At 39.2% G+C, this 27424-nt stretch overlaps 1 protein-coding gene across 1 annotated transcript in view; it reads left to right on the forward strand.

Moving 5' to 3' along the window:
• LOC145991991 (dexamethasone-induced Ras-related protein 1) overlaps window positions 1-27424 on the forward strand; it is a 542058-nt gene that overhangs the window by 500361 nt on the left and 14273 nt on the right. Inside the window, exon 4 of the mRNA XM_083127981.1 lies at window positions 20715-20901. Within this exon, the coding sequence (XP_082984107.1) occupies window positions 20715-20901 (187 nt within the window). The remainder of the gene's footprint in view (window positions 1-20714; window positions 20902-27424) is intronic.

A 27424-nucleotide genomic window follows, 5' to 3' on the forward strand; every position in this document is an offset into this window, starting at 1 on the left:
TAAATTTGTTCTATCCACAGGCATCCCCGATGCAGCAGTGATATAATCGTCGCCTTATAATCAAGAGGTCCCGGGTTCGATACCCGGTTGAGGCACATAGTGGTTCGGATTCCACTTTAAACTGTAGGTCCAGTCAAATCAATTAATCAATCAATCGTTTTATCAACAGGATTTCCATCCCTTGCTCTGCCGTGTAGAACATCTAGTAACACCAGTTTCACCTCTTAACTCATATGTAGGCACAATACGATCTCAACTAGCAGTTCCACACCACAGACCTAGGGAGAAATAATCGCGATTAGAAAGAAATCAATGTATAGTGTGTGGTATAGAGAATTGAACAAAAGTTATTAACCGAAATCTACCTTATGTTAAGACAACTTCAAATGTATAACAAATCCTTTTACATATACTTTACAATATTCAGATGATGTTTTCTTGTCTGTGCTGCTTGGCAAATTCCTGCGTTTATTGTTTTATTTTGTTTTATTTTATACACAATTTGATTATGTTAAGGACATGGCAAGGCCCCCCTAAAGTCTTGTTCAGCCCCCCCGAAGTTTGAAAATATCAGGACTTTCTTTACTTCTCAATTACACGTGTTGGAATACTAATAGAATAAAATATAAACTCAATATTTTGCACCATTAAGAAAAAACTTCAAGGTGTGAGTACCGTCTTAATTTTTCCAAGGAGGCTCAAAACGCACAACAAGCAGTCACTAAACATTTTGTAAACTGTATTTAAGACTGTTCATATAACAGAAAGAATAATAACAAGAAACTGCTGACAGTCTTATTAAGGCTTTAGTCAAGAACAGATTTCCTAAAATGTGAAAATTGCAAACGACCTCTTGGTTGTATTATTACACGTTCATTAATCAGGTTTAATGCTCTTCGTATTTTTCGAGGTGAGCATTAAGTAAAGTATAATGTTCCAATTTTCTAGTGATTCGCATTGTTACGAGCTACCTGACGTGGTAATTGTTGCTAATCTCTCTCCCCGCCCCTCCAATTCCAATTGGGAGCATCCTTGACGGCAAGAACTCGCAGCTAATGGTCCCAAAGTGGGACAATTTGGGCGCGCGTCATCAGCCTTAAACAGGAAGATTGTGGGACACGATCGATTCCTGCCCCCTGGTGCCAGTTTCGCGAAGCTTCGTTTCTTCCCGAACGCATCGAGATATATATATGACGAAGCTAGGTAGATGTTACAGTCTTTGTAACTCAAATCTGTGTCTTTGTTATTTAGCGTCGCTTTTCTGCCACTTTTGGCTAATCGCGACCATGAGGATGAGTGATGAATAGGTGAAACTGATGAAAGCACACACGCAAAGAACATTCATACCTAATCCGGGATTCGAACTCCAGACCTCGGGTGAGATGTTATAGTCAGGGCGCCGTGTGCAGACCTTAGTAATGTCGATCTTTTGGTGAAAGATGTTTGAGGAACTTCGATGACACCTTAAAAAGGTGTGCGTCACATTTCACTATCTTTTCCGTTTATCTTGTGAAGGATTCGCTGAACATTTTTTGTTTAAAAACTTTAAATAAAAAAATGTTCAAAGTAAAATCTGATAGATGAAATTCTATATGTTAACCTTTATGTAGAATATAAATATAAGAAAAAAATATTTCTCCTATTGATGTGAATTGTCAGACTTTACAATCAAAAAATTGTAGAAAACTATAAAGATGTGTATTAATATTTCAGTGGATTACAACTGTCTACATGTAACGAATGGTACATGTCAAACCATATACTAACAGTTTCACACAAGCAATGTTCACTTTTGGCACTTACCTTCACTTACTCAAGCTTTTACCACATCGAGTGGTTTCCTCAAGAGGAAGTACCAGGTGGTTATAATTAAAGTGACGGTGTTCAGAGTGGTACAGCACGGGCTGTAATGAGAGTAGCAGTCTAAAACTTCGTAGATATACTAATGAAGCAATGCGCTCGCGAATTATGCAAAAAAAAAAAAGTTCCAATTCTCGCCACCAGGGTAAAAATGGCGCTGTAAGCAGTCAAAACTTGGTATAGTTACAGGAAAAACACTATAAATCGCAGAAAACAATACTCTTTGTAATAAAATATCGCTACAATTTCACTATTCGAATTACATGAACATTACTAAAGGAAAAAGCAACAAGCGTCACCAACAACAACCAGGGAGCTCACACAATGGTTAGGCAATGTCACCGACTTTGACATCAGAGTTACGGAAAATTCCACGTTTTGACTGCTTACAGCGCCATTTTTGAGATTTGAGTTGAAGCCTAACATATATTAATTTTTAAAGGTTAGAAACAGTAGTGAGATAAATTAAAAAGAAGAAAGAAACAAATACCCTCTCACGATGTTCACTCTCCCTGTGCCTTATTTTTGACTTAAACAAAAATCCCTTCATAGTCTTTTAAGCTGAAATCCTGTTCAGCCTTGCAATGTGGTGAAGGTTATAAGTAGGGCTCCGATAGTTATGCACTAAAAAAGGCAAAATATACATGCAAATATGCACTAAAAAATGTAAAATATGCACATACATATGCACTTTCAAAACCCGTTTAATTTATAAATGCTGTAGGTATATTACAAACTATGAAAGATTACATGCCAGGCAATGAATATGCATTATTCTGAATGCTCATTCGCTACACAGATTTTTTTGAATTATTATTGTTCTGCGTCAAATGAAACACAATACATTACAGATCAAGATCATGATTGTATTTGATAACAACATGATGTCTTAAATTTTCGAACTTGAAACTCCTGTTTTCAGCTAGGATAGTCTTCAGAAAACACAGGTTCCACTTCGCAAGATACAAGTGGACTGTATTTTAGGGCAACAAAGTGAGACACATCAAGTTTCAGATCATCCACACGTTGTCCATTTGTATGCAGAATTTTGCAAACTTTCACCATTGTTACATACCCACCGTTTTTTTGCTTTTTTTCAATACTGCATCCAAATTCTGTCCATACACTGTACACAGGATCTTCAACCTGGGCGAGGGCCTCTCTAACGTCTTCTATAATTTTGATGCTCGTTTGAAGTTGTAACCCTTTGCATGCGGCGTTGCCAGCTTAGTCGATTGTTGAGGTGAGAATGACGTACTTGCCACATTTCATACAATCCAGGAAAAAGGAAAGAAGAAAGTCAGAGAAAAGATAAAGAGAAGAGAAGCGAGGAGAAGAAAAATAAATACAGTATATGCTCGGTGTTGGTTGTGGGTACAAAAATATGCACAATATCAACTTATTTTCATACCAATATGCACCTGCATATGAAATATGCATTTTTAGTTAAAAATCCTTAAATATGCATTTGCATATGCAATATGCAAAATGCATATTTATCCTAGCCCTAGTTATAAGTAAGTCAAAACTGAATTGCTTATGAAAATTTCTTTTCTGTTCACGGAACAAAATTTTCTCTCGACAATGACAAGCAGCCTACGGCTAATTTACTGAGTAGTCACTTAATTTACTATTCATCGCCGATCTCCGTGACTGAGTGGTTAGCACAGTGCACAGACGCCAAGGGTGAATGGTTCGAATCCCCGCCTGAGCATTGTGAATGTTCCTTCACCATGTTTTCACTCATCCCCATCATGGTCATTAACCAAAAGTGGCAGAAAAACAAACTAATTCAATTCAAGCAAGCAATATTCTTCCTGACATTTACTCTGGGGTAATTGCAAATGTATCCCCATCGCAGAAATTCACCTCTACAACCTGATTAAACTAAAGCTTGTCAAAGTTTATTTTATGTCGTACCAAGAAGACAAAGACAGCGACCAACTCGCCACCTTAAGTGTCTTCCTCTATCAGCCACAGCGGACGAAAATGTTTCCTTTGGCTTGCGACCGAGTACCCCGTGTTGCTTTATTTATAACTTCCCCTCCCTCGCATTTTCAAAAATTGAACGCAGTTAAATATTACGTGTCTGCTTTTGCTTGTTATCCCTTCATTAAAACTCAAACACTTCACTTGGAACTGAATAAATGTGGCGAGCAGCTGATTGCATCTTCGCTCGCTTCGGGTTCAAAAGTTGACGACGACAACAGAGAGTTTTCTCTAAGTATACTTATTCTCAGACTGGCAAGTCGGGACTTTATCTAGATTTTAAAGTGGGATCCGCACTGCTGTGCAATTTGCCGCTTCCACCTGGGATCGAATCCTGGGACTGATTAAACTATACAGAGTGTCGCAAAACTCATTCAACAACGCTTGAGTGCTGGTAGATATCATAAAAACAAGTAACTTTTCCCTACAAAGTTTACCTCGAAAGCGCTTAGTTTCTGCGCTATAAGCGCTTAAAACCTATCCTGTACGTATGCAACCCAACACAGCAAACGCTTGCTCTGACATAACTACCAGGGCCGCGTGGCAGGGTTGCCACTAGCGTTTTCGTTAAGAGAGACGACTTCAAAACAACAACTTGGGAGTCTTGCCTGAGCAGAATACAAAACATTAATGATACTTACGATGTTGTAAGAAGCAGTGACAGTATTTATAAACTGATCAAGACAAATAATGGGCAGACTGAAATTCAAGATTACTCATTCCAAAATATCTCCATAATTGATTGATTTGGTTTATTTTAATTCACATTTCTGCCACCTTTGGTTAATCGCGAAGATGAAGATGATATGATGAAATAACAAATGACACCAATGTCCAGGCCAGGATTTAAACCCGAGATACCGGCGTCGTAGCGAGCTGTGCTAACCACATCACCACGGAGTGTTTCTTCGTGTATCATGCGATATCAACAATTGCAAGGGACACGTGAGATAGGGGAAATCCACGAAGGAGCAAATGTAAACATGATGTGCTTTCTGCCTGGTTTCGAACATTTGACATTCATACAAAAGCTGCTGGCTGCTAGTGCATTACACAATGACTCTGCCATCGTGGTTGCAATCACACTAGCAGCAAAATATGCCTTTACTGCAGAAATGAACTTTCCTTGTCAGTATATTCGTACTTGATTTTTCTAACGCTACTATTATTCCAAGAGTCAAAATAATTCGTTAAGAGCAGAGAAGTAACAGACGTTATAAATTCAGTTTTCTTACAGTGTTCTTTTTACGTTAAGTTCAATGCACCAATAGGTGTAGTGGTGCAGTACCTGCTCCCTTTTCAGAAAAATTGGAACCTACGAAGACGAATGATCCAGTGACATATTTCTCAAGGCCGGAACTCTTATCAAAATCCTTCGATAGAGATCATGTGTCGATCACTAAACGTACTCGATCTCCAAGGCAACTCAATAGACTTTTGTTGTTCGCAAAATTGTTTTTTGTCATTGTGAAATACGAGTGACCTTTACAGTTCAGCGCTTGATATAAGTATGCATTTCTTGACTTTGGCTTTTAATAAGCACTAATTTTAATGTGTGAATTTATTCATTTCTAAACGACGTGTTTCATTAAATTAAAAGCAGACCCCCGTGGCGGAGTGGTTAGAACATCGCACTACGATGCCAGTGGTCTTGGGTTTGAATCCTGGCTTGGACATGGATGTTTGTGAGTGTCCATTCATCAATTTCATCATATCATCACCCATCCCCATATTCGCAAGTTAGCCAAAAGTGGCACAAAAAGCGAAGTAAAATAAATCAAATCAATCAATCAAACATTAAATTAAAATAACCTTGCAATTACTTCCTTATGAGACGAACACGATTAGCAATAACGCTAGCACAGATAGGAATAATTTTCAAGTAAATTGTAATAAAATTACAGTGTGCGTGTTCGAAACGAGGCAGCAATTACATCATGTTTACATTTGCTCCTTCGTGGATTTCCCCTATCTCACGTGTCCCTTGCAATTGTTGATATCGCATGATACACGAAGAAACACTCCATGGTGATGTGATTAGCACAGCTCGTTACGGCGCCGGTATCTCGGGTATAAATCCTGACCTAGACATTGGTGTCATTTGTTATTTCATCATATCATCCTCATCTTCGGGATTAAACAAAGGTGGCAGAAAAGTGAATTAAAATAAACCAAATCAATCAATTATGGAGATATTTTGGAATGAGTAATCTTGAATTTCAGTCTGCCCAATATTTGTCTTGGTCAGTTTATAAATACTGTCACTGCTTCTTACAACATCGTAAGTATCATTAATGTTTTGTATTCTGCTCAGGCAAGACTCCCAAGTTGTTGTTTTGAAGTCGTCTCTCTTAACGAAAACGCTAGTGGCAACCCTGCCACGCGGCCCTGGTAGTTATGTCAGAGCAAGCGTTTGCTGTGTTGGGTTGCATACGTACAGGATAGGTTTTAAGCGCTTATAGCGCAGAAACTAAGCGCTTTCGAGGTAAACTTTATAGGGAAAAGTTACTTGTTTTTATGATATCTACCAGCACCCAAGCGTTGTTGAAAGAGTTTTGCGACACCCTGTATACGTATATTTCACGTATATCGCACACAAAGTTCAAGGTGTGACTGTTATAAAGGCACTCCAATGAATCCTGTCTTCCTTCCCTGGAAACTGCATTGTTGAAGGCTAACGAAGCTTTGGTGCCTGGAACTACATAAAATGATTGTGGGATTGTGTGTATTCTTTTACTTATGTGTGAAGGGCAGTGCTTATTAAGTGTTTTCGGTCAATAGACGGATCGCCAACCGTAAATGATTGATTGATTGATTGATTTTGTGGTTTATGTCCACTTTGTGCACAGTAAGACTATTAGGGACTGGACCTATAGTTCAAAGTGAGATCCGAACCACTTTGTGCCTCCACCGGGTATCGAACCCGGGACCGCTTGATTACAAGGCGACGACGCCATAAATGAATAGACACAAGAAGTTGTAGTAGTAATATATGCATATTAAAATAACTATTTATTATTACTATTATCATTATTAATATCATCATCGTGGGAGCTTATTTTGTTGGAAGAAAACTTTCGATACTGTTCAAGTTGGTTTGTTGTTATTATCTATTTGTTATTGTGTTCATCATAAGAACTACCCTAAATATTGTGGTAGCTATGTTCATAAATGATCATGCATTCATCTAGACACACATACAAAAATAGATTGTTTTAATCTCACCCATAAAATATGCCTGTTTGGCATGCCGTTGCGTACGACCAGAAAAAAGCATTGATTATTATTATTAGTAGTATTGCATCCAAAGTAAATATATGAACATAAGATTTATCATGTATGTTATTTCAGGAAATTAGGATCACATTTACATCTAAACGAATAGCAGTGACAAAAAATATTTTTTTTCTTCTAAATTTCTGAACCACCCAGGGACCGGAAACACATTTAGTACAAGAACTTTTCCTTTTCCTCTTCATCTATTGTTTACAAGAATTAATGTAATATAGGATGGGCTTTGTTTGGTTGTATTAAATTTTAAAAATGGATTCCCAATGTTACAGCAGGAACTGAGTTCCGGCACCAAACTGACTTGCCGGAACGGAGTTCCGGTGTGTTCCGGCTCACTTCAAGCTCTGGTGAAGGGTACACCTCTACAATAGTGGGTATGAAGATTGTAATCCTCAGATGTACACTGCACTGCTTTGAATTCTTAACTTTTGTTGTATATTTGTTTGTTCATAAAGGGTTTCTTCTTGCATCATGTATTACACATGGGTAACTGGACTTAAGGCTTGGCATGCAAATGGGCGAAGTTTTCAAATTTTCCTCTCCATCGAAAAACTTCTTAGATATTTCAAAATATGAAACATTACATCAGCTTAGAATTCCTTCTAGAGCATTGACGTGAATTTTCTTGTAGTTTTCTTTCATTGTTGTCTAGATATTATCAATAGTTTAATAGACTTATGTAATCACAAAACTATTGATAATATCTAGACAACAGTGAAAGAAAACTACACGAAATTTCACGTCAATGCTCTAGAAGGAATTCTAAGCTGATGTAATGTTTCATATTTTGGAATATCACAGCTGTTTTTCGAATGGAGAGGAAAATTTGAAAAAAATCGCCCATTTGCATGCTAAAGGTCCAGCCGAGCCTTAACCGACTGCGGGACGGCATAGGTTCGAGGCCGCCTGGGTTCAGTCTCTGGGTTTTCGGCCTGTGTATAGGACCGGTGGTAACCCACCAGCGTGAGGCAATGGATATTTCCACTCTAACCTAAAATATGATTTTAACTGTATTACTGCATGCCATTCATTTTATATTAACGTTGTGCAAGATAGTTTGAGTTAATTCGAAATAGTTTGCGAAAAATTGGCCTTGGAAGTTGTGCTAAATCGATGCTATACGTCATGAAAACCGAACGGCCTCTGATTGGATATTCCAGTTATGACGTTCTCGTTCGGCAGTGCACTCTGTCGTCTGCTTAGCGCTCTAGAAATCCATGCACGAAGGCTTTCGTTGCTCCTCGTGTTTGTAACGCTGAATATTGAAGAGGATTCTCGGTGATTTTGTTACGCGCTAAATTAACTCAACTGAACTAAGCAACGCAACAACGCAGAATCTCTCCCCGTGACACCTGTCACGCGGATTAAACATTACATGAATTATAATACGGTCAGGATAAGTGCCTACAGTCGGAGTTGCCGAGAATAAACCTAGGAGGATTTGATTTATTTGATTTTAAGTACCTGAAATGACGTTACATAATACTACGGTGGTTCTGAATATACACATATATTAAAGCACAGATAAATACACAGTACATCTTGCCCTCTTTCACTCGATCTCTCATTCATACACTCATTCCATGGCATATTGCGACAATATGACAATTACAAAGATAAAGGTAAAGTGTTCCCCTGTGCTTACCACCACGCCATGAAGGCGTATAGGGAGTGTGGGGGTAACGCCCCACAAAGGTTAGATTAATTAATACTTTGACTATACTCATGCTATTTCTTGGCTACATTGCCGTTTACAATTTACCGTTTATGGTTTTAAGTATAACGTGAATAATTGTTCCTTTTGCGAACCCTACTATCTTTTCTGAAGGTATAAATATATTTCAATGAACTTTTGTTTGCTGTTAACATAAACTCTGATCTATAACGTTATTAGTCCGCCGGAATAACGATGTCTAGGTATGCCATAGCACTGATTTAAGTTATGCAATGATTTGATTTACGCAGATTCGCGGTAGATTGGCGTCATCTCTCTCAAACACGCACATGGTTGGATCTTACCTTCTCTGCATTCCCTTTGACCTGGGTAGGGTGAAAGTGGTCCTACAGTTTTGGAAGACATCCACACTCCAGCGTTGTACTTCGCTGTTATCCTGGTTGGCGAAAATGGATCCTGGCTTCACTCGTTCACTTCGCAGGGACGTCCACGACGATACACGTACACTGTCGACTCCATACAACTAGCGCAGTAATAAGTCAGTCCTTCGCGGTCACTCATACGTAGAAATACGTGGCTTGGGCGATGAGCCGAACATACGTAATGAGCCGTTCGCGGTTTTACAAGGACACACATGGATATTAAATGTTATTAACTTCTGCTAACTTAGGACGTTGTTTCGGACGATTGACACAGGTTGACGTGTTTGACGTTATTCTCACATACCACACGTATGTGCACGAATGCGTTGACGGCGAGGGGGAAACGACCCCCCTGGCTCTACTCTGTTCTACTCCATGGCTCTAAACACTCACGCGAGTAAAAGACAAATCCAGACCTCGGGTCCGATTGCGACTCGCAGCTAGGTTGCACGTAGCTCACACTCCGGTGTCGATTCTAGGCAAACTGTTTTCTCGCTATTCCGAATCATCCCTTTTATTCCAGATTTGAACGAGGTGACGCTCTAGTCTCTGTGTTTAGGTATTCATTTATTGTTTCTGGTGCTTTCACCGTTGTCCTCCTATCCTGGTCAACGCTCAGTCCGGTCTTTAACCTCTGGTAGCAGCCCCTCGTGCAGAGATTAGGCTAAATCCTCCGCTATTGTGTCAGTCACGGACAGAGAGCGCTATCTCAGTAGGGTATCGTCTTCATTGTATCCAGCGATAGATCTTTAATAATTCATAACTCCCGTAGTTCTGTTCTGATTAGGATCAAATCTTGGAATCAGTACTTTCATGATGTGGTCTTCCGCTGGTTAAAATCTCATCCAATTCGGTCCATTGGTCTATAAGTTGCTCTTTTCCTGCTATTCACCATATGAATGCATGTAAATCCGAATTCGGGCGAAAAACGGTGGTTGAGCAAGTTAGTGTTAGCTAAGGCAGTCGCTAGACACCTTTATTCGCGACGGATTTTAATATTACCAATTGTAATTAATTCTTAATAACGGGCAATTAGATTAATTACCTGTTACTCAATATTTGACCGTTATAATTTTCAAAATTAAAGTTTCGATTATGACATGCGAGAGATGTACGAAAGCCAATTCCGGCAATATAACATGTGCAGATGCATTCACGGTAGCTCCACATTTTGCACAACTGATATTGGATGGACCAGAGATAAGAGGAGCGAAAGTAGAGAGATAAGTTTTGCAAGGGAAATTTGGCATGGTGTTCACTTTCATCGACAGCTTATTCACGATCATTTAATATTATTCTGTTGAAAGATTTTTCTCAGTAGCAATCATTCCTAATTTTCAGTTATTATTAGTAGTGCTGGTATTACTGCAGTGCAACAAGTTTACCTGGAGAAAAACGTCAGTGTCTTTTTTGCACGACGGTATAAACCAGCGTTTTTTTCTTATTTCTTGAGTAGCTGGAAATAAATGTATGTAATGCAATGCGTCGTGAAGGGCGGGGGTTCGAACAGGTCCGTTGACCAGCTCCTAGAAGTTGGCATCGTTCATTTCAAGTTTCAAAATACAGAAAGTATATTATTTTTATTGTAAATATTTAATAATAACAGAAATAAATTTCAGTTAGATATTATTCCAACCATGGGCGTTGCCAGAATTTTTTGCTGGAGCTCGGGGAATGATAAAACTTGAATAGTAGAAATAATAACAATAATAAAAATTGATAATAAAAAAGTGTTATTTTACAATGATAAATATTATATACTAATAAAAATAAACAGATGAGTGTTATATCTAGTACAAAGTTATTTCATACATTTTTGTTAGCATTTCACTCAGTGTATTGAAATTCACAGTTATTGTATTTGTTATTAACGTTTGCATACATCATTCGCGAAAAGGCTGTGAAAGGGGAAAATTTTACTCATAAGGTTTATGTTGTGACCTCTCCCATAAAACTATATTTTTTGGAATATTGAAAACTGTGGAACCATTTATTTCTTGGATTAAATGGTACAACATGGAGATACAATTTGGTTCCTATATTATCCTTTATTTTTTTGATCGAACACACTTCCTATTGTCGCTATATTCCATTCAAATACTAACTAAATGATCTTTATTTCTACTATTAACAATAAAAATAACAAGCTTTCTTCTCTTTTTGTAACTTGAAATAAAGGATGCCAATTTCCAAAGAGGGGAAACGTCCGACGCCCATGATTCCAACAGAAAAATCAAAGTAAAAAAGGTGCAAGATCGAAAAAGTTGAGTGTAAAATGCAGGAACCATATTTTTATTATTTAATCAAAGGAATAGGTGGTTCAAGTTTTCAAAATTTCAAAAATTAGATTTCTTATGTGAGAGGTCGCACTATATGACCAAAATTTACTCCTAACTTACTTTTTACTTGAACAAGGCGTGTGAATGTAAATAACAAAATATTGTACTTGCAATTTCAGTACATTAACAGTATTTGAAATGTAAAAAAAATTAAATAAAAAATTAAATAAAATAATTGCGCTGCATATTCGCTCGTCTGGTGGACCGAATACAACAGCCTACCCAAGGAAGGATGTAATAAGTTGTTATGGAAATACAAACTTTTATTTTATTAGTTGATAATAGTTATTGTTGTGCAATAACAATCATAACCATTATTATTATTATTTTTAATGTTTTAACTTTTATCTGAGCCTGAACCCCCTCCTCCGTACAAAAATGTCTGGCTACGCCCATGGTAATGCACTACAATGCAATCAAATAGAACAGTATTTTCAGTAACTTGTACTTTTACATAGCTTTCACACACCAATTTCATTGTTCTTGTGGCTTATCATTCATGTGCCCTCGCCATGTAAATCGCACACAAACAAGTCGTTTTTTTTTTCCATTCGTGGGTACATTGAGAAATACGTATCATATTGGAGCATCTGGTACTCGTATTTGTGCATAATGGTGAATTTTTTATTATCCACTGTGATATCCACAACACTGACCAGCTATAAAATTCGAGCCGCTCTGCTCTTGTAACTCACAAGATGGAAACTTGTTTCGGCACAAGGCAATAAAAAATCTTATTTGTAATGTTAACTCAGCAGAGAAAACTGTGGTAAAGCACTGACTTAGTGCTTGCTTAGTGGTAACGACCATTTCCTGTTCTAGTAGTTACGTATCTTTTCCAATCCATTATCTCATAACAAACACAGACACGTCCTAACACCAAATGCAGCCAACGCGAAGTGAAGACGACAGAACAAGCCGAACGACGACGTCACAACATGGCGCAGGTGTGTTTTGCGCGCAACGCTGGGCTCGAAAATTAGAAACTCGTTTTTTTTACCTAAAAATGAACGCACATGAACGTGGCAAATTGCAGGGGTTATTTGTCGATGGTGTGGATTTTAAAAATGATCTTTAAAAAAGTAGTGGAAATGTCCATTGGGGAGCTACGAGTGAGTAGCGTAACCCGGACACGGATATCTCCTATAACGACTGGGGTTTCGACGTGCTGACCCCACGTCACCCCATTACCGATTGAAAATCTCCACACCTCTAGGTAGAACTGTGTAATGGCGAAGTGTGAACTGACAGTAGACAGGTTTGCAGACACTCAAGTTGATTTCACGCTCCGCTTTTCAATGCACCATGTGGCCAAACCTAAAAGCTAAGAGCATAAAATGTGAATTTCCTAACGTACTCACGTAAACATAAAAAAAAAAAAAAAAAAAACAGGAATATACGTCGGTAGGTGAGGCAGGATAAATTTGGTGCGAGCGTGTCAGGTTTGGTTGGGTACTCTTGAAGTGCACAGCAGAGCAGATAAGTATGTGACGTACACGGCTGGGCACTTGCACAGACCGATATTGGCAAATTTATTTAAAATAAATCAAACGAAGTAACTTCGTTAGGAATGGCTCCCCGAGAACTAAAACCCGTCATGGCCATTCGTCCCGAAAGGCCAGTACTACCTAGAGCACGCTGGTGCTACTTTGTATACTGTGTACGCTATTGTAGTGAGAAAATGAGCAGGAGAAGTGAAGAGAAGCTTGTTTATAGAAGGCAGAAAGAGATCCGATTCCTGTAAGACGCCCCTGATCAAAGTTCTATCATCTTCAAAACGACGTGCATCAAATATCTGTTTTCCTTTGTGGCGTTCCCGTTCTTATTCCTCTGCAAGCTCTACCATAAAATCCTTTTGTGATGAACCATCCAACCGTTAGCTACTTCAGTGCCATGCCGACCGTTCATATGTCATAAAACTTCGAAATTTCAAAGTTCATTATGAAACATCCTGTATAGCGTAGGCATATTGATGCATACAACCTTTTTTCAGTTTTTGATGTATAATGAAGATAAAAAATAACCCATGGCTGTGAAAATAGAACATCGGTGGAATTAATAATGAAAGTTTAAAACTGTTCGTAAAAGGTAGTGTAAAAATATAGCCCTTACTAAAGCGGGTCATAAAGAAAGAAGTTCAGGCGTGTAAAAAATGCATAAAAATGTTCTCCGAGCAACAAATCTACGGACTTTGCACAGACTAACAACTGAAACTTGCCGGAGCCCCAACAGGCGACAAAAACAAGCGTTGAAAATCCTCTGCAAGGAAGGTAACCCTTTCTTCGCGATGAAATATGACTCCCGGGAGATTTTATTACCCTGTTGCACAGGATTTCCTCGCTATTAGCGCCGCCTAGCTAGGCTCTCTGGTCAGACTTTGTCAGTTCTGTAGAAAATGGCGGAAATTAATGTTTGCGTTACCTTCGCAAGGGAATGACTATGAAGTTTTTCGCGTCGTGGCTCTTCTAGTATGTGAACAAAGAATCGTCACAAAATTTGGACCGTAATTACTTCAGTTTGCATCAGAGGAAGGCCATTTGACTGGTTACAAATCTCTTTCAAGTTGTGTAACTACGAACCATGGCTGAATTGGAAGAATGGCTAATGTGGTGTTACGTAAGTGAATATGTTGATGCAATGATAATATACTCTTGGTTAGTTTGAAATTGCATTTATTTTCCTCACCATCAACATCATTAATTTCATCTTCAATGTTAATGCGCTCTACAAATTTGTATTTCAAAATGCAAAAACAAGAGAATTTCAAGGTTGCAAAGTACATAATGTTTTAGAAGTGGATTTTGCAATGTCGTGACGGTAAAAGGTAACCACTCTGCCCTGGAGACTGACAAAAACAAACATTTAATTGTTCACGAATACTGGGATTCGGATTTGAATTGTTATTTAAAGTCCACTTTATGCACAGGTAGGCTAATCGGGATTGAATCTACAGTTTAAAATGGGATAGGAACCAGTGTGCAATGTGCCTCCACCGAGTATCGAACCCGGGGCCCCTTTATTACAAGCCGAGTTTACGAATACTTATGTATAAATTTGCTTGTATTTGACACCGTCCAACACCGACAAAATTTCACAATGTTTATTGTTTATTGACTTGGTGTTTTAAGTCCACTTTATGCACAGTAAGGCTAATCGGGACTGGACCTACAGTATAAAGTGGGATGTATGTACCACTATGTACTACCTCCACAGGGTATCGAACCCGGTTTTCACAATGTATAGAGAGCCGTACCCTTTGGCAGAGTGGTTAGCACATCGCTCTGCGACGCCAAGGGTCCCGCTCGGTCTTGGTTGTTTGTGAATGTCCATTCATCAATTTCATCATTTCATCCTTCATCCCCATCTTCGGAAATTAGCCAAGAGGTACAAAACGCGAAGTAAAATAAATTAAATCAATCACTCAATCAAAACAATATTAAGAACAACTACGAGTTCGCAAAAGAACTATAAATTTACTAACACAGTCATTTGTTTTGTGGTGAACTTCCTGCTGAAAATATTTTTTGTCGCAAGACCCATAGGCGTAATTTGTCGGGGGCAAGGGGGGAATTTTCAGGCTACTAATTTTTAGAGTTAATGAATGATACTTTTGTAAACCTCTTGGTATCTGAGTATAGCAAAGTATTGAAGTGTATTTTCTTATGATTGTGCACATGTAAGCTATTCAGCGAAATAGTTCTGGACGCTAATTTTATGGGATGGAAAACTTATTTATTCTGCCCCATTTAAGTGCCAAGTTTGATTCTGCCCCCCCAATTGAGTCCTAACTTTGATTCTGCCCCCCCAAGTGAAGTCCCAAGTTTGATTCTGCTCCCAATTAAGTCCTAAGTTTGATTCTGCCCCCCACACCTCGAAGGCAAGTCTCTAGTTTGATTCAGCCCCTTCCTCCCAAAGCTAAGCCCCAAGTTCGATTTTGCCCCCCCCCCTCCCCCACCAAAGTTAGGTCGCAAGTTACGCTCATGGCCAGACCCATTCAAATTTGGAAAGAGAGGAGCTACTTTGTCCCAAATATTTGAATTTCATATAACATGTGTTTGAAGGGTCTGGACTGTTTCCCTTGAACGGGACCTACCTAAGAGCGGAAGATCTGTCAAAAAGAGTAACGTCCAAAATTAAGGAAAGTTCGAAAGAGTTCTGCTCGAGGTTGATTTTTTGGCCTCCTATTTAGTGTTATCACTGCATGTTACACCTTCCCTGTTTACTCCTGGTGAAACTAACAAGGCCAGTGACATACTGTACCTGACATAGGCTTTTACCCAAGATCGAATAGTAGTCGATGTCAAGCTACTGAACGAAGATTTTTTTATATATATCAGAATTTCTTATTACTCAATGTGTTGAAAAATGACTACAACAAAATATACACTCAAATGTTTGCAGCTTTAAAAAACGAGGTCCTCTGCTTGAATTCTTCAGCCTCAAGCTGTCCCCGTTCTAAAAAAACATTAAACTTGTATGAGAGATTTTGAATTTTAAATTTTTCATTATTCACAATAGAAGACGTTAATATTTATACCCTATTATTTTTAATACTTTTTAACGTGCCTTCTTTAAAAATTTTAGCAAAGTTTTATCTGATTATTTGGGCTCTCCATATAAAGGATATTCGAATTGAAGGAGAGGCTAGCAACATTGGCTAGCATTCTCACTCATTTGGTCTCAAACTATTATTTCTTCTACATTCGGCCATTCCAACCTCTCCCCACCTTCCCTTCCCTTCGAAGATGCACCTCTTCTTATTTGTCAAGTACATCAATTCAGGAGAAAGTTTAGTTTCAGACCAAGTGAGTGGCCAACCCTGTACTATACGTTAGTTAGTCCCCTCTCTCTGTTGCTCTTTCCTTTTCTCTACCTCTTTTCCCCCGTCTCTCCTTACCTCTCTCTCTCTCATTCTCTCTCTCTCTCCTTCTCACTCTCTCACTCTCTCCTTCTCTCTATTTCTCTCACTCACTCTCTCTTGCTCTTTCTCTTTCTCTCTCACTGACTCTCTCTCTCTCTCTCTCACACTGACTCTCTCTTTCTCACTGACTCTCTCTCTCTCTCTCTCTCTCACTGACTCTCTCTCTCTCACTCACTTTCTTTCTCTCTCTCTCTTTCTCTCTCTCACTCACTCTCTTTCTCTCTCTCGTTTTCTCTCTCCCTTTCTCTCTCGCTTTCTCTCTCTCTCTATCTCTCTTTCACACTCTGTCTCTCTCTCTATCTCTCTCTCACACTCTGTCTCTTTCTCTCTCTCTCTCTCACTCTCTCTCTATTTCTCTCTCTCTCTCACTCTCTCTCTATTTCTCTCTCTCTCTCAATCACTCTTTTTCTCTCTCTCATTCTCTCTTTCCTCTCTCACACACTCTCTCTTTCTCTCTATCTATATCTCTCACTCACTCTCTCTTTCTCTATCTCTCTCTCATTCTCTATTTCCCTCTCTCTCTATCTTTCTCTATCTCTCTCTCTTTCTCTCTCTCTATCTTTCTCCCTCTCTCTATCTTTCTCTATCTCTCTCTCTCTTTCTCTATCTCTCTATCTTTCTCTCTCTCTCTCTCTCTCTCTCTCTCTCTCTCTCTCTCTCTATCTACCTCCCTCTCTCTCTCTACCTCCCTCTCTCTGTACTTCGTCCTTGATAGGCATTAATTACCCTAATTGCACGATATGAATTATTGAGGTCGGACATGGAATTTAGTAATTCATCTAATAAATGGTATACCTCAATTACGCAGCCATCATTTACAGATTGTATTCATAACGTCGAACAATGGAGTCTTGAGAACTCTCTAGAACACGTAATGGCGAAATATTTTACCTCTAATCGTAATAATTATGGGTTTTTATCTCATCCTTGCGGTTAAAGTTGACGTGACGTGCCGTGTTGTTGTGTAACTAGCGAGAAATAACAGATTACACGCATGACAAGTTGGGTATGAAGTCCGGAGTTTGCTCCAAACGCCTATTTTATCCTGCGATAAAATTCAGTGTATTTCAGTGCAGTAGTAAGTACAATCATTATACTGCTTTAATTATATTAGTTTAAAAAATTGCCTTTTTTGACTGTTTGGATTTTAATAATGTCCATGAGTACATAAAATTATTTAAAAGATGTCAGAATTTTTCAGAGGTACAGTGAGATCATTAGTATTACCGTGCAAATTGTCCATGACTATTTTCATTAATTTCTCGCTTATATCCTATGTGTTTTTAAGCGATGGATTTTTATGTATGTTAGTGCAGAAGTTGTAAACAGCTTGTTTTGAGATTTCTTTTAATTCTTGAAGCTCTTATTGGGTCAAATAAAGTGCACGAATATGGTGATGGACAATTTGCACGATCCCACTGTACATTAAAGGGGCGTGCACCGTGGCCGTGCGGTCTAAGGCTCGAAGGGCTGGAGCTACGAGGCGAACGCTGGCTGGAGTCTCCTAGGGAAAGCGTAACAACTATCCTCGTGAGATTTCGGGCAGCGTATAGGACCGGTGGTCACCCTCCATCGCGAGGAAATTGGGGAGCTACGAATGAGTAGCGTAATCCGGTTATAGAAAACTAACAATAACTGGGGTTCGTCGTGCTGACCACACGTCACCCCTTAACTTGTTGGATGATCGCCTACATTTGCTAATGCATGGGAGAGCGAGGTCGGCAGGTAGGCCCTGGTCCTCAAGGGCTGTTGCGCCACGGGGTTATTATTATTATTATATATTAGGGGGTGGGTTACAGAATGTCGATTGATGACTGCAGCTTCTTGATGTCATGTTGAATGTTCATAGAAGGTGACAACTTGGAAAAATCATCGTGGTGCCTGGAGAGAAAGCCGTTTTTGCTGGCCCTACGTTTCGTTCGGTTATGGCTTTCTGGTTACAAGATAAGGAAGTTTGTTAATTGCAGTGGCGTAATAATTGTCTTCTCTTCACCCACTATGCCCATTGAAATTTTATTGTTGTTATACATGTCTCAAAAAGGTGACGTAGTTTAATTTTAGACACTACATGGAACAGCGAGGGAGCGATCGTCATTTATATTTACGTAAATTGACGTAGTTGTCCCCGTTAAAAAAAATATTAAATTTGTATGATTTCGAGTATTATATTTTTGGTTATTCTTAATATGAGACGATAATATTTATATCTTCTTATTTTTTACTGCTTTTTAACGTGCCTTTTTTCGAAACCTTTGCATCGTTTTGCCTGCTTATTTGGTTTCTCCACGTGAAGCATATTCGAATTTAAGGATGGGCTAACAAATATGCACTTTTTTCACAGGCTCCAAAGTTTGCAATGTGCATGGGCTACACATAAAGAAATTTGTATTTGTTTGTGGTTATTCATATTCACTGATTACATCTCCTGCGTCCAGAAATACAAGACATCGGGGATAGAACTGGCGAAGGAGAAAGCATCACAGCTCTGTAACTATTGCCTAAAAATTTACATAATCGGAAAAAGAACTGTAAAACATTTTTATTACCTTTTCATCTGTCATCCACCTTTCCCTCCCTTCTACCTTGTTTCTTCTGCACTGCTTGACCGACACCCAGCCACAAAACACCGTGTGCCTTCTGTGGGAGTCTAAAGCCTTTCTCTTGCACGCGCTTAACCTAGGTTCAATTCCAGTACATCCAGCATAAACATTTAGAGTTTCTTTTGCCAATTATGTAAAATTTGAGGCGCGAGATGCAGTAGTTTCAGAGATGATGTGCTTTCTTTTTCATAATATGATTGCTGATACCTAAACTCCGTACCAGGCAAACGAGAACAAGTCTCTGCGCAAGTAGTGACGCGAGACGGCTCCACCAATGAACAGTGAGAGAAACGGGATTGCGTAATGGGCGACGGGAGTTACCCGATTTCCTCCTTCGCTCTGTAAGCGTCGCGAACTTTTGAGAAGAATAATACCGAACGCACATGGCAAACGGACCGTATTTTTGTCTCCAGGTCCGTTTAAGAATTTCTTAGGGAAATATTAGGGATAAAACTGCAATATCCAAGTTTGACAAGCCGTGCATTTAGCGTACGGACTAAGATCTGGACCGTACGTCCGTACATGTACGGTCAGGACCGTACGGTTGGCAACGCTGCGCTTCCACCACTCCATATTCCTCCTCTTCCTCTGCCGATATGCGCAGCCCTGCTCTACAGTTAGCTGGGACAAGGTATAGGATACAATTCTGTTGTATCCACCTACGTAGTTGTACCGATGTCAGTGTTTGTCGTACACTCATGAACATCAATTTAACTATATTCACTCATCCTATTCACCCTTTAGTGTAGATGTTAAGCACTAAACACTGCACTCGGCCACCAAGACGACGCACTATATTATTCTGTACAGTCGCCCGCAATAAAAATGAGACATCTAGATCCTGAAATACTGAAATACTCGTTGCCAATGAAATATTACTATTAATATCTACTTGTCGCCGTAAAGTTAGGCAACGCACATAGAGCCTTGCAGGGAAGGGAGTATTTCGGGATCTAGGTGTCCCGATTTTATTGCCGGTGACTGTACATCCAAAGAGAAAGATATGTAATAATAGATAAATTGTATATCGCTGTTTTCATTCTTTTCTATTCTACACCCTGTGTTGTTTCAAAGAGCAGATGTTGATCTCTGCTTATTGACGTTTTTATTCAGACTTGTTTAAGGTTCAGGAACCCATAAATTCTAATGGGTTCTATTGGGTTCCGCTGCAGGACATGAACCTTCTATCTCACACTAGTTGCTTGCTGTTTCATTTCAATGCGGTACTTGGACCCTATTTAAACTGATCCGACAAAAATGTTCCTGGACCGAATTTAAATTCATTCGGAAAGAAGGTTCCTGGACCAACTTGTAATACTTTCAACATAAAAACCCAGAACCCAATTACACTTCCTGATTTTCTCTCCTGGACCGGAATTGAATTTATTAAAAATTCCTGAACCTTTAACAACCCTGTTTTTATTTACATTCATGATCATCATATTCTGGAAGAAATGGACGAAAATGGTGATGGACAATTTGCATATCATTTATTTTGGCGTTGAGTGTAGAACACACGGTAAACTCGTAAATGACAGTTATTACGGGGAGGTCAGGACCCCTTGAACTACCCTTCCTGACTGCGGTATGCTCTGATGCGAAACCTTTCTTTTGCAGGTGACCTGTTCGTCCTGGTGTTCAGCGTGGACAGCCGCGAGTCCTTCGAGGAGGTCGTCCGCCTGAGGGAGCAGATCATCGAGACCAAGCTGAGCGCCTCCGTCAACAGCGTCGGCAGCAGGAAGAAGGCCCCGACGCCTCGAGTGCCCATGGTCATCGTCGGGAACAAGTGCGACAAGGAGATGAGGTAAGACTTTTGACAACTGCTCTGGTAAGTTTTTTTATTGGACTACAGTAGATTTGACTTGATTTGATATCAATTTTCAGTCCACACAGAAGGCTAATCAGGACCGGACGTACAGTTTAAAGTGGGTTACGAAACCACTATGTGAATACACCGGGTATCGAACCCGGGACCTCTTGAATCCAAGGCGACGACGCTACCATGCGCCATCGGAAAGGCTCATACATACAGTAGAAAATTGGATCCGAGCCACTGTGCACCGGTTATCGTACTCGGAACCCCTTAATTACAAGGCGTCGGCGTTATCACTACGTCCTCCAGGAGACGCTACGATGATATTGATGACAGGAAACAAATATAACACTCATGTCTTGTCTGCAATTCGAACACAGGACCGCTAGACCTTATGCAACACCTTTGTTACAAAACCCGTCTAACGTTCCCTCTTTTCTCCCTCATGTAAACAAGCAATGCAATGTCGTTTTGTTGTTTAAAAATGTTGGATGTTGTCAACTACACTTAGTTTTACCAAACATTTAGAATGGGAAATAAGTAATATTTTTTGTCTCACTTATCACACACCGTATTGAGCTCCGTCCCATCCTTTGTCTGTTTGATGTAAGAGCTGGTTGCTAGCATTGTTATTTTAGGCATGACAGGTTTAGGGTTCTGCAACTTTTCGGGCCTTGTCCAACAAGGTATTATTTAAACTTAGCATGCCTAACCTAACAACGAGAACATTTATCCTGGCATCAGGAAGCCAAAGGGTAGTTCGGAGCTTAATACGGTGTACGATAAGTGAGACTTTGTGAAAGTACTCTCAGGCACGCACCTGAGTACTGCAGAGCGAGTAGTTTTTGTAGCGTTATAAGGGGCTGGAAAGGAGGCAGGAGACTTCGTTGGTCGCATCCCTGCAGAGGTTCCATGATAAGCAGAGGTTCTTCCCCCATATCATTTTTTAGCTCTTACAGCACGCGGCTCCCCAACTTCGCTGCTAGCTGGCCTTCAGTTGTAGCATGCAGGCGAGCAGCTCCCACAACGTATATTGTATGGTTTATTGTTGCTTATAAGTACGGGTTCTAATGATAATTAATAAACCTTTAATTCATATCTTACATATTCATTGGTTAACCCAATAAGCAGAAAGTTGTGAAGTTACTACGAAATCTCAAACTAGGGTGAGTTGGTGAACGTTATGAAAATTTGGAACGTATTTTACTTCTTTGATATGGCCTTCTTTATATCTATTTTCATAAAAAAAATGATTACATTATTAAGTTATATTGTTTGTCTAAGAAAATGTATTTTTCAATAATTCTCATTCTCACACTGCAGCAAATTTACATTTTTTAACATTTAAACCTATATATGCAAATCATATTTCCACTCCATTAATAAATGTAGAAATAATCATGCACATTTATAATGCATTTTTGGATTAGTGATTTTGATTACATTATAATTGAGAACTTTAATGAAACGCTTTATTAAAACTGATGAATGCTTAATTAAAGATGTCAGTATGTTGTTTTTAATTGGTTCACAGAAGTGGTTCTTTGCAGTCTTAAGATTTTAACTTGGCATTTCCAAAATTTTCTGGATTGCAATAGTCCATTCATTAAGTTTTCGTTTGCACTACGTCCTGAAAGTAACAGTGGGTTGGTCTAACGTTGGGCTGAGCTCTGAATCTACTTTATACTGAGATAAGATCGGACCTACAGTACTCTACGATATTTATGAGTTTGACAGGGAACTTCCACACTGAGATTTCACATAACTTCCCTTCTGAACCTAATTGGTTGATTCATTGATGTGGTTTATTTGACTTCGCCTTTCTGCCACTATTGACTAATCGCGAAGTTGAGGATGAGTGACGGCATGATGAGCCCTGGCGCCGTAGCGCGGTGTGACTGCTAACCACTCCGCCACAGAGGCCGGCTAGGCCTAATTCTCTTTTCTGTAGAAACAAATTATATTAATCAGTTGTCAGTAAGAATATAAATAAATACCTCAGTATCGACAAAAAAAAAATTCGTATTGGCCGAATTGTAACAAGGCGGCGAAAACAATGTTTGCATTTGTTAGTTCGTCGATTTCATCAACGTCCGTCGCACGTGCCTCTCCCGATTATTGAAATTGCATGATACTCCTAACACATTGGAGACATTTTAGAATGAACGGTCTTGAATTTCGGTCCGCATTTATTGAAAAATTCTTGTCTTGGCCAGTTTGTAAATACTGTAAATACTCTCACGACATGACATGGCAAGTATCATTATTCTTTTACATATTTTGCTGAGGTAAGATTCCCATGTTCTTGTTTTTTCAAGTCGTCTCTAGTAAGAAGGGGCCTCCTTGATGACGCAGTGGAAGCGTCGTCGTCTTCTAATCAAGGGGTCCCGGGTTCGATATCCCGTGGAGGCTCATAGTGGTTCGAATCCCAATGGGGCATTCCATGTAATGGTGCTCCTAAAACTCAAGTTTTAAAATTAAATGAAATTCTGTAGCTTTATTCTATCTTTTCAGTGAACAATCTAAAATTGTCATTTTCATACAAATTCAAGTATTACACATAATTAAGTTAGAAAGTAGAAGATATTTTACATATTATTAGTTGATTTTAACTTTTTTATTTACTTGTGTTTTCTGCTGTGTTCCACCCTTGACACCAAAAAAAATCTCCTTTAACTTACATTTCCCCTTCAACTCCACTAGAATATTAAACGGTCAATTACCAATCAATCTTTGTATTAAATAATTTATTTTTCGTCATTTGACAATTCACATAAATTAAGATAAATTTCTTATTAAGTGAAGAGGCAGTGTTTCTTCTGTCCCACCAGTGACACAAAATTCTTCACTTATAGCTACAAATCTGGGAAAGTATTTTAAGATTTCATTGCACAGAAATTCTAAGAAAAATGTTGCTTAACTATCAGTAGAATAGTTACTTTTTTATCAAAAATGTAGTTCGTGTGTCCCACCCGTGATAATGGAATGCCCCCACTCTAAACTGTAGGTCCAGTCCCGATTAGCCTTACTGTACATAAAGTATACTTAAAACACCAAATAAATCAATCAATCTTTTAAGAACGGACGCTAGTGGTAACCCTGCCACGCGTCTCTGGCAGAGCGATTGTTTGCTGTGTTGGGTTGCATACATACAGGTTAGATTTTAAGCACTTACAGGGCTTTCGAGGTAATATTTTCTAGGTAAAGTTACTTGCATTTATGATCTATCAGCACCCGACCGTTGTAGAAGTTGCTTTATGACACCCTGTATTTATATAGAGCGCATGTTTCCCACTTCCTTTTGACATCCCCTTCGCACTGCCTACAAACCACATCGTCATTTTGCTTCATTACCCGTTTGCACCGTTGTTATCGTACTAGTGTTCCTCTGTCCCCTGAGGCGGCTGCTAGAAACACCCGTCACCTTCCCCGAACGCCCGTCTGGAATTATGAATCTCTTACGTAACTTGGTTCGATTCTGCTGTAGCTCATTGCGCTGGGAAGTGGATCAATGGGGGCCGTTCCCGCGGTGCTTAAGCGCGTGTCAGCGACATTCACACGCAGGAACCCAAGGCCGTGAGGAAATCAGGAGGAGTGTTCGCGGGAAAGGAACAGGCGAGAATGTGAGCATTCATATCTGAAAGGAAAGTCTCCTTACATTCTTTAAACACACTAGTGTATAGCATGGCCGTAGGCAGGAAAAAATTTCGGGGGGGGAGTTCATTCATAATTGTTCCCATGGGCGTCGCCAGAAATTTGAATAATAGAAATAATAACAATAATTGTACAATAATAATTAAAATTTCATAATAATAAAACAATTTTATTCCATAATAATAATAATACTAATAATAATAATTATTATATTATTGTTATATCCTTGAGGGGGCTTACTCAATCCAGCAGATGAGTGAATAACCAGCACAAGTTTCTTTTTGTTTTTTTACGTTTTGTGTACTGAAATGCACAATTATTATACTTCATCATTAAACTTTAGATACCTTCAAGAGAAAAGCTTTAAAAGTTAGATGGAAATTTTAGTCATAAAGCTTTTGTTGTTTGACTTTAAAACTAAATTTTTGGAATTTTGAAAAGTGTGGAAGCAGTTATTCTTTTTAAAAACTTAGCCTGGTGCATGGATTGTAACCTCAATCGCGAACGTAATGCGCTACGAAACTGGAGGTACTAGGTTTGAACTCCTATCAAGGGGGATTTTCGACTTTATCGGACAGGGAATTTAAAAGCTGGAAAGGGAATTTTGGGACAATCATAAGGGAATCTTCAGTCTATATTCCTTGTGACGCAGGAGCAACACTGGAAAGATGACAGCAGAAGTGATAATGGAGGGGTCGCGGGTGGGCGTCGATTCTGAGAATAAATCCTGTTTCACTCAAGTTTCAGAATTCCAAATGTATGAAAATTCTAGCTCGATCGTTCCAACATTGTCTACTTGTATTTTTTGTGATGCTTCGAAAAAAAAAAAATGAAAATTTGTTACAGATTTTGGTTTCTGAACATCCATTAATCCAACATGTCAGAAGTTTCGGGGGGGTTTGAACCCTAGAAACCCCCCCTCTAAATACGGCCATGGTGTATAGTAATCCGGCATTACAAAAATTCAACACGCAAGTCCGATGGTAACGCTGTTGCGTTCGATATGCGGTGGATGAATAAGGTTGGCTTGAAACAACCCTACCTTTATATATGTATGCATGTGTGTGTATATATACACACACTCCTCACAAAACGTTTGGAATATAGTTATATTAGACAATAGGTGATAGACACGGCCTTGGAATGCAACAACGCATGGTATCTGCCTGGTGGACGTTCTGGTCTTTTCGACAACATATGCCACTGTGCCTATCACCTATTGCCTAATATAATAATATTCCAAACAAACTTGTTGTCCTAGTATAACAATATTCCGAACTTTTTGTGAGAATTGTGTGTGTGATGGTGTGTGTGGGTGTGTGTGTGTGTGGGGGGGGGGTGTGTGATGGTGTGTGTGTGTGTGTGTGTATACTGTATATCACATGACAGTGGTTTGGATTCCACTTTAAACTGTACGTCCAGTCCCGATTAGCCTTTCTATGCATAAAGTAGATTTAAAACAACAAATCAAACATACATGTATATCTACTATTTAATATTTACATATAAGTTAATTATTGGTTAACGTTGTTAAAACTGTAGTACGAAATGTTCTATAAAAATAGCATTTTACTGAGGTCTAATTCTTTTACAACACATATTCTTCCCGATGGCGTAGTGATAGTTCAGTGACGCAATTAAAGGTCTTGGGTTCGATGTCCGGCGAGTTCACATTGCACACTATACAGCACAACATGGTTTCAGATATGTTACCGATACGTAACTCGTGAAACATTGTAACATTGCAGCAATATTGCGAAACATTACTGTGATGTTTCAGGTATGTTTCAGCAATATAAAAATGTCCGCGAATCTAACATAACATTCGTAATGTTACAGAAACATGGCAGTGCAACATTACAGAAACGTGTCAGTGTAACATTACAGATACATTTCCGTAAGTTTTTGTGATATTTCAGCTATATTACAGTGATATTATTTTACATTACGGTTATATTGAATGGAATCAGTACGGATCGCATCTTAAATTGTTAGCGCTCTTGCCTTTGGTGGGAACGGTCCCGTGTTCGATCCTCGGTGGCAGCTCCAAAATGTCTGCGTTGTCTCAATATCGAGGTGACAACTGGAAAGCTACATGAAATCAACCAGGCGACTGCGGACTCGAATGGCAGAATACAGTGTCGACGGGGGTCGACACGTGTCAACCAATGAAAAGCCTCCTGGCAGTCCTTGCCTCCGAAAGGGCATTGCACCACGGAGTTTTCTTGGATGCTGATGCTCTGTGTTACACAGATGCCGGCAATTCTAGTCACCCAATAATGAACATTAATGGACTTTTTGTCATAACACAGCATGCAACGTCACAGCAGAATCCAATTTTGACGCGTTCTGCGAGACAGCAGGAATGGATTCTCCCTTTCAGGTTTTATGAAAATAAATTCCCATCGTTTGTCTTCGGACGTAACTAACGAACTCCTAAGTCCACTGCAGGACAATGCAAGCTCTTCATCTGTCTTTATCAGGCTGAAGTAAAACCCATCCTTCACATTTTCCCTGTCCATTTTAACACCAGGCATACACCGTTTTGATCTTGCGAAGGCTTTTGTTACTGATGCCTCATAAAGGATAGGCTGCATCTGTGCATATCAGGATGTGCCGTACACGTTATCATACATGAAGTTTACATAAGATTGTGAAGTTCGTTATGGTGTTCCTAAAGTCGTTTTCCACGCAATGGTACAGTTTGTACATGTGTGAAACGCACGCTTTCCTTGTTCTTACAATGGTATTGTCAGATTTATTTTAAATTCCGTAACAAAGTATAATTTTAATTTCAAATAATTATGCGTCATAAATATAGATATTATATATTATGAAAGTAAAGGAAGGATATAGATCC

Source organism: Lepisma saccharinum, chromosome 9, assembly GCF_977018435.1.
Source record: "Lepisma saccharinum chromosome 9, izLepSacc3.1, whole genome shotgun sequence".
NCBI lineage: Eukaryota > Metazoa > Arthropoda > Insecta > Zygentoma > Lepismatidae > Lepisma > Lepisma saccharinum.